The sequence below is a fragment of the Tetrao urogallus genome (genome assembly GCF_951394365.1).
Source record: "Tetrao urogallus genome assembly, chromosome: 1".
In the NCBI taxonomy this organism is placed as follows: Eukaryota; Metazoa; Chordata; class Aves; order Galliformes; family Phasianidae; genus Tetrao; species Tetrao urogallus.
The window spans coordinates 119,073,668-119,088,344 of NC_136813.1; the positions used below are offsets into that span (position 1 = coordinate 119,073,668).

General features: G+C 37.7%; 1 protein-coding gene across 1 annotated transcript; it reads left to right on the top strand.

Moving 5' to 3' along the window:
- Positions 1-2,258: 2,258 nt before the first annotated feature.
- On the top strand, positions 2,259-13,446 carry PARP11 (poly(ADP-ribose) polymerase family member 11; the record flags this gene model as incomplete). Its single annotated transcript, XM_079535647.1, has 8 exons — positions 2,259-2,294; positions 5,557-5,685; positions 5,777-5,897; positions 6,226-6,301; positions 7,738-7,810; positions 7,891-8,021; positions 11,433-11,584; positions 13,133-13,446. 8 exons carry the CDS (start codon positions 2,259-2,261, stop codon positions 13,444-13,446), a joined length of 1,032 nt encoding a protein of 343 aa, XP_079391773.1.
- Between the last annotated feature and the right edge of the window lie 1,231 nt (positions 13,447-14,677).

Below are 14,677 nucleotides of genomic sequence, written 5' to 3' on the forward strand. Positions count from 1 at the left end.
GGCTGAGATAGAGTTAATGTTCTTCAGCAAAGCTTGTATGGTGCTATGCTTTAGATTTGTGATCAGAAGAGTGGTCATAATACATTAATGTTTCAGTTGTTTCTTAACAGCACTTAAGCACTTACACAGCACCAAGGTCTTTTCTGTTTCTCTCACCATCCTTCCAGCATGACGGTTGGGGGTGCACGAGAAGCTGGGAGGGAAAATAGCCAGTATAGGTGATCCAAACTGGCAAGGGGAATTTATATACTGTAAAACACCATATTCAGCTGTTAAAGCTAGATGAAAGGAAGAGGAATGGGGCTGCAGGGAGATGTAAGACGAGGACATTATCTTCCCAAGAAACTGATATGCATGGTGTGCGCTGCTGTGCTGGAAACATCTGCCTGCCAGTGAAAAATAGTAAATGAATTCCTCATCTTGCTTTGCTTTGTGAACACAGCTTTTGCTTTATCCATCAAACTCTTTCATACATTTTACACATTTTATCTCAACCTACAAGTTCTCACACATATACTCTTCCCTTTCTCTTCCACATCACATTGCAGAGAAGCTAGCAAGAAGCTGTGTGGTTCTTGGCTGAATACTGAGGTTAATCTACAACAGTAGCTCAATGAAAATCCTTCACAGCAGGACATACTTTACAAACATTGCACAATATTACAACATTTGATATAGGTTGTTTTTTTTTTTAGCAATAGGGATTAATACATTAGTTTAAGAACCAATATATTAGTTTAGCAAAAGGAATTCATAAGTGATAGTTCTAACTTTCCGTGTCAGCTTTAGTGGGTGAACAGTCTTGTTTTCCCTCAATAATTTTGCACTGGGGACATAACAGATTACTTTTATCTTCTGCCTCTATGATTTTGCCTCACAAGAAGTACTGGAGTCACAATAGAATACTTCTATCTTTTGCTTCAGAATGTGCAAAGGACATTTTCACTGTGTTCCACATACACTGATTTTTTAAAAAGTGGCTCACTATGGCCTAATAAGCAATGAAAATCTTCCAAACTGGGGAAAAGTGGATGGAAGTGAGCCAAAGGCTTCACTGATTAAGCTGATGGTGAAAAGAGGGGAAGAAGCAGGTGGGTACTAAATTACCCTAGATACCACTGAGCATGCCCAAAGGGATATTAGCACATATTTATGCGTTCTTGAAAAAGAATGAATGTGTATGCTAATGTACTGCATAGCATGTATTAGCTGCTCAAATGTAGAAACTGAACTCTAAGAGGGTGCACTTTCTTGTCAAGTCACCTGGTATGTTACTGTATTGTGAGGAATAAAGGAATGCTCCTTTCTAACACCATAGTGGAGTTGGAGAGTTTTCTTCCCAGATTTCAGATGACACAATGGCCTATCTGGAAGCTTCCAGCACAATTTCCAAAGACTGCAGAATACATCTATGGATTGGTCAGTGACAGCTCTTCCACTCAGCAGCTCTCATCCTAGGGCTTTCCCTTGAAGGACCCCTTGAAGGGGTAAGGCACATGTATGAATATGTCCTCTTACCAGAAGTCCTTCCTAGAGCTGCTGCCACTTCTACAACTTGATTATAGGGTAAAGCTGCCCACAGAGTGTCCATTTTTCAAATTCCGAAGGTCCACTTGATGGGTAATGCAATAGGCTGCAGCTTTTATTGTTATTTTCATTAGATAATGTTCTTAGAGCTGCCATTTTTGCTGCCTTACCTGATGGTGACACAGTATGAGTCCATTAAAATGCCACGTGCGAAGAATACATATAAAGGCTCATAAGGAAAATTATGGGCTGTGAAAAATCCTTTGCAGAGAGGAAGCCCCTTTCCTATCCACAAATACAGCCAATAATTTAAAGAAAACATCAGAAGGTAGTTAAAAGACCGCCAAACAACCTACAGCTGACAAACCAGTGTCACACAGCTGCTCCAGACCAGCCCATACAGCCGCTTGCAAAGCCACAGTTTCACCCAGCGCCACTCACTGCCCTGTCTCTTTATGGCACGATACAAAATCAAACACAACCGCTCCCTTGCCTATTACTTCAATCCCGCTTACTCCGCTAAAAATTTGCATACCAGGCCTCGCCTCTCTGTGACGATCCGATATAGCGTTGCCAGTAACAACTGTTGCCCCTCCCTTTTCTTCTGCCTTCGGTAACGGAAGCGTCTGGAGTGTAAGCAGTGACGTGACCTGCACTGCTACGCTTGGCCTGCTTCCTTCTTCCCCGCCTCCTCCCCCAACACATACACTCCTCCCCACTCTCCGGCCAACATGTGGGGAGCGAGCTCGGGGTGGGCGGCAGATGCGGTGAGTGCGCGCGGGAGGGGGACGTGGGAAATGGCCGCTCCTTTCCATATGTTCCTCACCCGCCTCCTCGCTACGCGCTGCCGTTTCCTGGCCGGCCCTGCCTCACTCCATCATACCCGCCGCAGGCGTGGGGAGCGACAGCGTTGCAACGTCGGGGAAGAGGGGATGGTGGTATAGGCCGCCATCTTCTCCATTTTTCGGGAGAACACGGGAGACAAATGGGGAGATAGTGGTGCCGTGTGTGGGTTAATGCTTTCTCCCTTTCAGTAGTGCCTCTCTGTACTGTAACGGGAGAAATGGTGATAGTGCTCCGGAGATTATCACGTGGTGTTCCCTGTACTTGTGCTAATGCAATTCTACCTCCTCACTTCCACTTCCCAGCCCTGAACTCTTATTTAATTATAAGTCACCCGATCACGTACCGTGTTTCCTGAGAGGCCACAGGCTATGGTGCATGTGTTCACATCAGGGCATTAGATAATGTTTGTAGGCAAAGCAGCTTTCAACAATAAAGTATAATCTGCCAAAAGGACACCAATAGAAAGCAGCCCATCTAGATGTGCCATAAAACATGCTTATTCAAGCTTAAAAGAACTAATAGGTAAATTGGGTTAGCAGTAATAATAAAGCCACACTAGTCGTAGCACAACACACAAGTGAGTTCTCTTTAGAAGGAGAATTTTGTTGTCAAAAGTAGTAGTGTTGCCTTTAGGATGTTTATGGCATACCTGGGGTCATTTTTAAAATTGATATTAATGGGAATTGACTTTTGTTAGAAATAGCATTGCTAATAAAATTCTCATTGCTGCATCTTTGATACTTGACATCCTGTCATCCAGAAAGTCTGGTGACATATTTCTGCTCACGATGCATGTGTTCATAGCTTTTGGACAAAAAGTTACATGTGCCTTATAAATCGTGTGTACATGGTGGTTAAATTCATCGATAAGCTGAGTAATTTTCTTCAAGCATTTTGCATTTATATCTTTTTTGAGAACAGCATTCTGTTGTGTTTATAGATTTGGGTCATTCTTCCTTACTTAGTAAGTATCTGGAATCTACTTGTTTACCCTGTACTTCCTGTCTAAAGGTAGTGCCTATGGTCTGAATTTTTAAAATTGTGGGAGTACTTATGTCTTTCATCAGTAGTTTATTCTGGAAGCTGTGTTCCTTCCAGATGCATAAAATTGTCTGGGTGAATATATCTTCAGTGTTCATAACTTTTTTTGAAAGCCAGTACTGATTTGAATGATTAAATTCAAGGCCCTGAACTAATGTTGGCATGTAGCTGCGATTTGACAGTTTTGGTAGAAATATGAGGAAACCAAAGTTTACCCAAAAAGTCTAAATTGTGTTCCTCTTAGCTGTAAAAATGTGTGTACACTACAGTACATCAGCCTGTAGAAGAGAACAGGGCCAGATATTCATTTCATCAGAAGAATCAAGTTGAAGGTGGAAGTTGATCATCAAAAGATCTTGGCCAATTGTGCTTTAATACCAAGTGAATGTAGGCTCTATGGCTTTGTATTGTTGTGAAGAATGGAACAGAGAATGGTTTTCTTACTGTTACAAAGTATTTTTGCCACATAGATGATGTACCTTTAGTATATTTTGCTTAAGCTTGAGGTAACTGTTCATATAGGTAGATTTGCATGCTTCCTTTTGTTCTTAAGTAGATTTGCTCACAAATTCTGCATATTAGAGATGTTGTGAGAAGATCTGTCTCTGATTCCCCTGGTATCTGTTTATGTTTTTATAGTCCTTTGAAGCTTATGACGATGAACAATCATTCCTCATTTGAGATGCAGAGCTGTGTCCATGAGGAGGCTTCTAGGATTGTTTCTGCAACAACCACAGAGAGCAAATAAGGCAGGGTGGTGCTAGCAGTTTTCTGCACTGAACTCCTGCCTCAGCAGAACTGGCCAGTTGGTGCCTACTTGTAGATTCTAGTATGCATTCTTCAGGTTGCTCTGTACCTTTTCCTGGGTTGAAGTGTTCAGGAAAGAACTAAAGCATTCAGGATGTTAACTGTACTTTATTTAACTTATTTATACTAGAGTGCATTGTTCTACTTCTTGAAAGAGAAAGTTAAGTTGAGGAAACTGTTGGGAAGAGTGCCAGTCATGGTTAAGCAGTTTGTCCAGATGATTTGCTAGTACTTTCTGGGAGGAGGTCATACTTCTTCCTCTGAAAGTTCCCCCAGTGCTTCTTATTTGATGTCTGGGGGGGTTCAAGCATGGACCTGGTATGTTAAGATATATATGTAATTAAAGTCAAGTACTTTCAGGGTTTTCAGGATTTTATTGTTGAACGAGGAAGGGAACTGACTAGGATTATTCTAAAGGTATACTGGCATAGCTGTTGGTGGGCGTGAACTTGCCTAGCTACTTTTTAAACTCACATAAACTTGCAATATCCACAGCATGCTGTGGAAAGAAATATCATAGTTTGCCATCTCTGTTATGAAGAAGTTTCTCTTTAGATTGTTGTGAACTTAACACATGCAAACTTTGATGTATGGTTTTCATGTAGAAAGAAAATGTCATCAGTTATTCTCTACTCAGTTTTGCCATAATTTTATAGACCTGTGTTGTGACTCTTCCCCTGTCCTTTTTTCCCCTCATCCTGAAGAACCCTCACCATGGTGGTAATAGTGTGTATGAAAGCCTCTGTTTTTTTTTCCATTGTGAACCACTGTACCAGAACAGAGTGCCAGGTAATTTTGTTGTATCTTTTTTAAGTTAAGCAGTATTGAGGAGCAGTGCACCATGGACTCTAGTGTTTTATTTTTTTTGTAACATCTCAACATCCGGTATGATCTATTTATGCCTGGTGAGTATCTAGTAGATGTTTTTGTCAAGTTATCATGTAACCCCAACACCTTATTCCTAAGTAGTACCTTTGACCCTGTTGCATTATAAGAATAGCTTGTCATAGGGTTATCAGTATAAAATGTAGTACCTTTCTTTGATATGTTAAAGCATAAAGCTCTCTTCTGGCTGGGCATGCTTATGGACATATGAGAAAGAGTTAGCTTTAAAAATGTTTAACTAACATAAGGGATAATACTGAATAAGTAGAAAATAGAGACATTTCCTCTGTAAAAGGGAAAGTACCCAAACCATGTTGTTTTTTTTTTTATTTAAGAGTTGTAAATTCACTTTTTTATTATTATTCTTTTTTATTCTTTAATGAATTTCTCAAATAATGTACTTTCACAAAGAGTATCACAAAAAACTTTATATGCGTGTGAATATTTCAGGAAATGTTTCAAAGAACATCTGAAGACCTTTTTCCAAAGGTGGAAAGTTCAGTTGAAGAGATGGATACCTCTGATACTCAGTGGGGCTGGTTTTATTTGGCTGAGTGTGGTAAATGGCATATGTTTCAGGTAACTACAAAGTTATATTACTTGTGACTTTTGTATGTCAAACAACTTATTGCTGAAAACATCTAAATGTACTTTTTCGTTTATTTTGAAGACTGATTCAAATAGTCATTGCTCAGTTAGCAGTGAAGATATTGAAAGGAGCTTCAGAACAAACCCATATGGTTCTGTTTCTTTTACTACTGCAAAATTTAACTACACACTAGACTTTTCAGGTATGTATATTCATAGGGTTAACTTAAATAACAAAGATGTCAGATATACCACTTCATTTGCTTTGTGTAGTATTTGCAATTTTTGTCAACTCTTATAAATAATGCTTAATACTGAGGCCAGTATTTTGAGTTTTTTTTATCTACGATGTTGATTTACTAATTGTTGAAATATGAATTCCTTTCAAGCAGCTTTTGATGTAGTAATGTTGTTTGGAAAAAAAAAAAACAAAACAAAAAAACAAAAAAAAAAAAAAAACAGACTCTTGAATGTCCATGTGCTATAGATGAAGTCCAGAAACATTTATCCTAACTCTTGTTTTATGCTCAGAGATGAAACAAACCAACTTAACTACCCTTAAACAACGTCCAATAAAGCGAGCTCCCTTTTCTATCAGTGCTTTCAGGTAAGGAAATAAAATGAAACCTCCTGATTTTGATTTTAATCCTGATTTTGATTTTAATTCTGAGTTTTCAAAGGAAAATGAAACAAAAATATGTTTTATGTGGACTGTCTATATTTATTTACTTTCTTTGTCAAACAATTTGAAAATGTGAGAAAGCAAGTCAAGTAAAAAGGAAGAAATTTTAGAGGGAGAATAACAAAAGGTTTCATTTATTTATTTCTTTATTTATTGAGAAAATAAGGATTTTGTAGTGGGAGAGGCAAGACATACTGAATACTGATATCCTTCTGCAAGCTGCATAAATTTGTACCTGACTTCAACTGTTGGATTCCCTTGCAGTAACTAACCTGTAAAATCAGAATTGCTGGTTGGAGAATTGGAGGAACAGCAGCAGAAAGAAATGGAGTAGTTTGTTCCAGTGTAACAATGACTTCCTAAATTAGTTAGAAGGAACATTGTGATGATGTAATGCTCTTCTGATGTAATCTGATAGTCAATAAAAGCTAGCATACTCAGTGATAGTGCTACAGATAAAATTGACCACCTCTATTGTGGGTTACTTTTTCTAAATATTTTTTAAACAAAATCTCAGTTTTGAATTATTATCTGGTTGTATTTTTTAAAAGAACTTTGACATTTTTAATAAGAAATGTAGTAGCAATCACTTAACATTGGCATTTAGGATGGGCTGGGATTTTTTTTGCTGTTGTTGTTTGTTTGTTTTTTGAAGTGTCAGCTGTTTTGCACTGTGTGTTTCCTGAAGTGTACATGCAGTAATCTTGCAATTCAACTTTTTATGCTTAATGAAGAATTTCCTTTAATACTTCTGATTCAATCAGCATACTCTCTTTTCACATGCTGACACTACACTTTAAGATTGCTACATTTACTGTCTGTTTTCAGGCCTAAAGTTGCTATGTACATGCTTAAAATACCTTTTTTTCTTTTTCTTTTCTAATCTAATGTAATTTTCTAATATGTATATCTAACACAGTGACTTCAGATTACTGGCCCAGTGAAGGCCCAGTTTTCAGAGTCTTAGAGTAGTTTTAATTCTTGACACATAGAAATGTTCAGGCTATATCTGCACTCATGTTTCTAGATTAGTGTTGCTCTCCTGATGTTGCAGATATCTCTGACTATTCCTTTTAATTTAACTTTGTATCTCTTATTGGACAGATGATGTAATAACATATTACCACTGTTTGTTTGTAATAAACTAAGCCATAATTTGAACACAAAGTAAGATCTTTACCTTTGACCTTAGCTGCTGACAACAGGCTTTTTCAGTATTAAACACTAAGTAGTTTTGTGTTAAGTGGTTGGGATTTTTGAGGAGGGGTGGGGATGCATACTCTGTTGTTTGGAGAAAGAGTTCATAGGAAAATGCTTTTTGTCCTTGTTGTGATGTGCTCTTACCATTTTTTTATTTGAAGTTTCATCTGTGAAAATGAGTCCATCCCTATGCCTTCACACTGGGAGAACGTAAATCCTGAGGAGCCGTATCAGGTAAGAGTCGGTGCAAGTTGGAAAACACATAATGAAATAGTACATCATGTTGTAATTGTGCTAACTTCTTTTTTTTCCAGCTTATTCCTTTGCAAAAGAAAACAAATGAATACAATGAAGTTTCTAATCTCTTTGGAAAAACAATGGATAGCCACCGAATAAAAAGAATAAAGAGAATACAAAATCTAGACTTGTGGGAGTTTTTTTGCAGGTGAGATTATTTTTAAAACCAACAGTTCTAGGATTGTTAACAGAGCAAGGCATTCAGTAAAAAAATGCTTAATTACTTTTATTGTTTTATAATTAAAATGTGTTACTTTTGTTATTATATAATTAAAATGTGTTAGTTTTATTATTTTTCTTTATTTGCTTATTTATCAATCTCTGACAGTCTTGAAAACAGAACTTTGAAGACTGACTTCTACAAGGGCAGAACTATAATGCAGTTATATAAGTATTACATATATATGTAGCAAAGATGAAAGTGATGCACTGCAATATGTTGAAATTCTGGGGGAAGATCTCCTTGAGAGCAGCCCTGTGGAGAAGGACTTGAGGGTCCTGGTGGACAAGAAGCTGGACATGAGCCAGCAGTGTGCGCTTGCAGCCCGGAAGGCCAACTGTGGTTCTGGGCTGCATTAAAAAAGGGGTGGCCAGCAGGGAGAGGAAGGGGATTGATCCTCTCTACTCAGCTCTTGTGAGGCCCCATCTGGAGTACTGTGTCCAGGCCTGGAGCCCCCAGTATAGGACGTATGTGGAGCTCTTGGAGTGGGTCCAGAGGAGGACCGCTAAGATGATTGGAGGGCTGGAGCACCTCTCCTATGAGTAAAAGGTTGAGGGAACTGGGCTTCCAACTTGTTTAGTTTGGAAAAGAGAAGGCTCTGGGGAGACTTCCAGTACTTGAAGGCCTTGTTCTTGGAGGCCTTCCAGTTCTTGAAGGGAGCATATGAGCAGGAGGGAGAATGGCTGTTTCCTCTGTTACGCACATAGCTGCACAATTGGCAGTTCTTTTTCCTCAGGTGGCTTGGGCATAGTGCTCCAGGTCATTTGAGAAGCTTTTTTCTAGGATGTCTTTACTATCACAAGCATGAAGTACTCAGTTGTTAACTTCAGGGCTTCTGGGGTGGGACTGGAATTAATCATAACCTTAGCATAGGGAATCAAGCTCTGACTTTCTAGCCCTATTAAAATTAATTAGTCCAAGATTCAAAAAAATAATGATGATTGTGCTGCATTTGGTACTGTATTCATTCTCTTTAAGTAACTTTAATTTCTTGGAAAATATTGAGAAAGACATTTCTAGTATTTTTGTAAATAGTTTGATATGATCTTTATTTCATTGTAAAAGGCAAAGGTATTACTATCTATGTAGAAATGTCAGCTTCTCCTAATAATGAGATGCTGAGGTTTTTTAGTTTCATGACTGATTTTAAGGATAGCAAGCATTTAAGCAGTAACTTGTTGGTCAAGTGGTAAAGAATATGAGAGAATAGCAGCAGGTAGACTTATTAACCTATCAATATAATTTGGCTGGGTTGACAAGGATGGCACTAGTTTGTTGTGTTTTTTTTGTAACTCCTCCAAGTCTAAGTTTACTGTGTTCAAATGTGATGAGTGTTCAGAATATCCACATGGTAGAGACCCGTACTTTCTCATAATAAAGTAAGGAGAAAAAAAGTAAGTTTTTTTTTTTTTTTTTCTTTACTGGCTTTTATGTGTTGAATTTGTAGTGGCCATTAGAATATTTGTGATTTGTCTAATTTCTCAACTTCATGAAACACAGGGCAGAGTTATGTCCAGTTAGCATGAATTCATGTCATTTCTTCAAATTTAAGTTGTGTTGGCCTGGAAGAACTAGAAGTAGTGAATTCCCTTTCTACTTCTTTCCTAGTATCAAGTTTTAATTATTAAGGCTTATTTGCTTGGCCTTGTGATTTAACAGTCACCTTTCTATAAATAAGTTTCTGTAGATATATTTATACCATTTCAATACATCAGTTTTTGAGAAAAGAAATAGCAAGCTGACTTTAAATGTCCTCTGTGTCTCCAGTGTAGTTGATAGGGGCAGGGATGGGGAGGTGGGGAGAGAACTTGTTTGCTTACATAAGGAACAGATTTAATTTGAAGAACATTTATCAGGCTAATCAATGAGTGAGACAAATTCATGGCTTAAGAACTTGGAAGGTATGGGTGTTATGCTAAGATGTTTTTAAAGTACAAAACTGACAATGAGAATTTGAATTTCATATGTGAGGAGTATTACATTAAGAGTTTTTACACATCAGGTGTGTTGCTATAGAACTATGAATCAAGATACTTTTTAGTACTTTTACCTTCATAAAAGTATATGGAGAAAAATGCATTTTAAAACATTTTTCCTTTATGGCAAAAATACTTAATAAAGCATAATAAAGGTTGCTAAAATATGTATATGCAATTGAGGTCTAAGTGCCTTTCTTGTCCCTCCATTTGAGAGGTAAAATACAGCTTTTTATACGTTAGTGTTCTGCCATTTGGGCTTTATGGGCTTACACACACTGGTGTGTATTATGTTACAGAAAAGCGGGCATTACAGCATTTGAAATTCACTAAAAATTCTTCTGGTGTCTCATGAGGGATTGCAAAAATAACAAAGGATTAATCTTGATCTAGCATATGTAGATTTATGCATCTCGGTTTGGAATTGCAGAGGAGCAGAGCAAGTAGCAAAGGATGTTTGGTCATGAGATTGTTGCCCTCATATAGAAACAGCCTGTGTGCTGGCATGTATACAAGCAGCATGTTACTAGGTATTTAATTTTGCTTTAGGTTTCTCCTTTATTGAGTGGACTGGCTGTATGAGAGCCTGCTTGGGTGGTGGATCAGCTTAATTTTGTTTTGCTGGATTAGTTTTTCTCTGCTGGTGAAAAGTGCTAAGAAGATGATTTTTAGAGTGGCTGAACTCTTAGAGATAGAACTGAGTTCTGTTTCAAATCAACAACAAAAAAATTGCTGTGGCATTTCTGCACTATGTAGAACCAGTTTTTCCAGTACCCTCCGGATATTCTACTATGAGAAAGATTTGCTATTTATGTTTGTGTTTTGAAAAAGTGTTTTTTCTTTCACTGATAAGGGCCGTGTTTAAATATGAGCATTGCTTCAATGGTTGTTTGCAATATCATCAGAACATATTTGTCTGTTTTAACAGTTACTGTATTATCAGATTTTAAATTATGAAATCAATTGGTTGGAGATGCGAAGGACTGTTAGAAAATGTTTTTGGACAATCGATTATTCACATTTTTCTTGGAACAAATGCGTTCTATTTAATCAGAAGTTGAAGCTGACTTTTTACTTTGTTAGAAACACCAGCCAGCAGCAGAGGGAGACTGACTGGAAAATATTCAAATATTCATCGATGGTAGCCCTTAGCTCGGAAGTTTTGCTTCACATAGGTGTTTTTCATAAGATAAAAGGAATCTTGAATCTTCTAATCTCTTTTAAAATATGAAATCATATAGACACTTGCAAAGGTGAAATTTATGAAGTTTTAAGTCTGTCACCTCTCTGCAGTATTTTCAGAGTAGGAACTTAATTGTTTTTGTACAAATGCTTATAATATTGCATTGCATGTTCTCTGCAGGAAGAAAGCCCAACTGAAGAAGAAGAGAGGTGTGACAACTATTAATGAGCAGATGTTATTTCATGGCACCAGTAATGAATTTGTAGAAGCAATATGTATTCATAACTTTGACTGGAGAATAAATGGAATGCATGCTGCTGTATATGGAAAAGGTAAATATTTTTTCACATATGGCAGTTTGGCAGTCTGAACTGTTCAACATTAAGTGTTCCTTATAGGATGTTCTTTGTGGTGTACTCCTGTGTTTTTACAGAGACATTTAATATCGCTCTGCTTTTACATCAAGTAAAAGATGTAAATTAAGATAGAGATAAATGAAGAAAGTAAGAATACAGTGAATAATGTAATCAGTGTAACTGTCGGGTAGGACTTGGGAGTGGGGTGGATGAAGGGTGAACTGCAAAAGCAGTGTAGTTCACAAGGAAAGTCCCCCTGCTAAAATGTTCACGCAAAATACTTGCTCATGTTCTGTAGGTTGCTCTGAAAGTAATGCTTCCTATTTATTTCCATAGAAACTACAACGGATCCAAAGAGCACAATAACACAGTTTGATAGAGCACATTCTTCACTACAAACCACTATTTTTCAACATTAGTCACCAGCCATGAACAAGAGCCTCCATACTGCACTCATAAAAATTGACACCAGTAGAGGTGACCTACTGTTTCACAGCTGCTTTGATAATGTTGTTGATAGGAAAAATGCTGCCCATGCAATCCATCTTTCATTGGCCCGAACAGAAGGAAGTAGGAAGGTGCCAAATCTGGACTATATGATGGGTATGGTAGGACAGTCCAGCCAAGACTGGCAATGTGCAGCAAGGTCTTCAAACTAGTACAGGGCCTGGTGTTACCGTTTTGCAAGAGAAAGTTTGTCCTCTTCTCTGGCCTGACTCTGGGAGTTTGAGTCTTCAACTTAGCATCGCGATGTAGCGGTCAGAGTTGATGGTTTGTCTGGGTTCTAGGAAATTCAGAAGGATCCCCCCTTCCCTATTCCAAAAGACAGTCCATATCACTTTACCTACTGAGGGCAGTGTCTTGAACTTTTTCTTCAATGGGGAATTCACGTGTCATCACTCCATGTATGCTGTTTTGACTCCAGCGCACATTGGTGACACCATGTCTCATGACACCAATAATGATGTGATCCAGGAAACTGTCACCTTCAGCCTCGTTCCATAGGTCCTGACAAACTTGCACATGTTGTCCAGGGCCATTTGCAACTTGGCCTGTCTTAAACTTTGCTGCCACCACTGCTGGAATGCACCACTCACTGCTTCGCTTTGCTAACATCCACTGTTTGGTCTCCATAAATATTCAGTAAGATGCAAACAATGTCAGTGGGTGGAAGGTTTTTTCTACATGGAGGAATTCAATGACACACCTTTGCTTCATAACACACTTCCTTGTCAGTCACCGTTTTGTCAGACTGCGCTCTGCATCCATTTGTCACGTGACAGTAGAATTTAACAGAATATTGGTGAGAATTTTCAACTTCTAATGTCATACCATCAGCATAGATTCATACCTCTGACATTGTTGGCCAACATAGGATTGGATTATCATGATGTCAGAAAAAGTCATTGGATTGCTAACAAATAGGAAAGAACAGACTTTTTCATCATCCTGGTACCTACTTGTTCGTTAGAAGTTAACCTACCATGATAAGAATATAATAAGAATTTACTTTTTATTTGAAAGGGACCTACTTTGCAAGAGATGCATCATATTCCAGTCGTTTCTGCAAAGAGGATATGAAGCATGGAGATACTTTCCAAATTCATGGTGTGAATCTGCAGCCTCATCTGCACAAACCAGATAAAGTCATGTTTCTTGCTCGTGTATTAACTGGCGACTATATCAATGGTGATTCAAAATACATGAGGCCTCCTTCAAGAGATGGAAGTTTTGTGAACTTGTATGACAGCTGTGTGGATAATACTTGGAATCCAAAGATATTTGTTATCTTTGACGCCAACCAAATCTATCCTGAGTACTTAATAGAATTCTGTTAAGTTTAATGAAGCTGAACTGAATATTTGTGTCTTTTTGGTACTTTTTTTCCTTTCACAAAAACAACAGCATGAAAGCCCAAACTGTGAAAGGACAGAGGTGAAAGAAAAGCTAGCATACGTTTATGAAGCTGTTAAACATTTAAGAGAGATTGTCCATCTGCTTTTAAAAATTTGTAAACAAACTTCACTAATGCCTTTTTACAATGTAAGGGAGTATTACGAGTCTGAAATTGCTTAGTGAATGCATTAGTAAGTTTTTGTTCAAAGACGAGTCTTATGTTCTGAGTTCTTGAAAATATGTTGCAAGTAGTTATTTGTGTGATAATAATATGCTTGTAATACTGTAGCTCTGTGATTAAACAAACCTTTTATAAAGATTGTTTGTAGGACTTAAATCCAAACCTTCTCCTATGTGTATGTATGTGTGTTTTGTAGTGCACATTTCAAGATGTACAGGACCTAATGATCAACAAAGCTGCTACATTTAGCTTGAAGGTAAGCTTCAGTTATATCCTTGCTTGGTTACAAAACTCTTTCACTACAATTTCGAGTTTGCTTTTGACAAAAATGATGCCCTAGGGCTCTTGTGGTTTGTAGCTGTTTAGTGCTGGGATGTCATCACAGCCATATACCTTTCTGAGTTCTTGCTTTGCATTTTTGCCATGTCATTGTAGTATGTATGTGCATGCACGTATTTGCATGCAGATTACATAATCTTGTCTGATCACTGTTTAAGAAGCACTCAGCGCTGGTTTACTTGCTGTTACCAAAGATGGCATAGGTTAACTTCACTGCGAATAACACAAAGTTAAACCAACAACAAAACTTTTCAAATGTCGTTCTTTCATTTTTCAACACCTCAATAAAAAAGGTTTTAATAACATATGTTTAGATAGGTTTTCCTAATTTGTGTAGTTGTAAAATTAAGGAGTGTTTTTGACAAAAAGAACAGAAGAAACTATAAGCAGCATATGTAAGTATCCAAACACATGAATAAGAGCTCGAAGAAGGGAGCTGTAACTATGATATGTACTGAAATCTTAGCTGATTTGCCATAAAATTGTATTCCTAGTGATTTTATTTGCTAAGAGACATAATGAGGAACACTATGAACATAATGAAACATAAAAACGGATTCGTTAAGCCTTCCATGCTTCTTCAAGCTTGCCTTTGGCTATGTAACAAATCCTTACAGACAGCATTAAGGCAGGTAGGGACTAATCTTCATTGG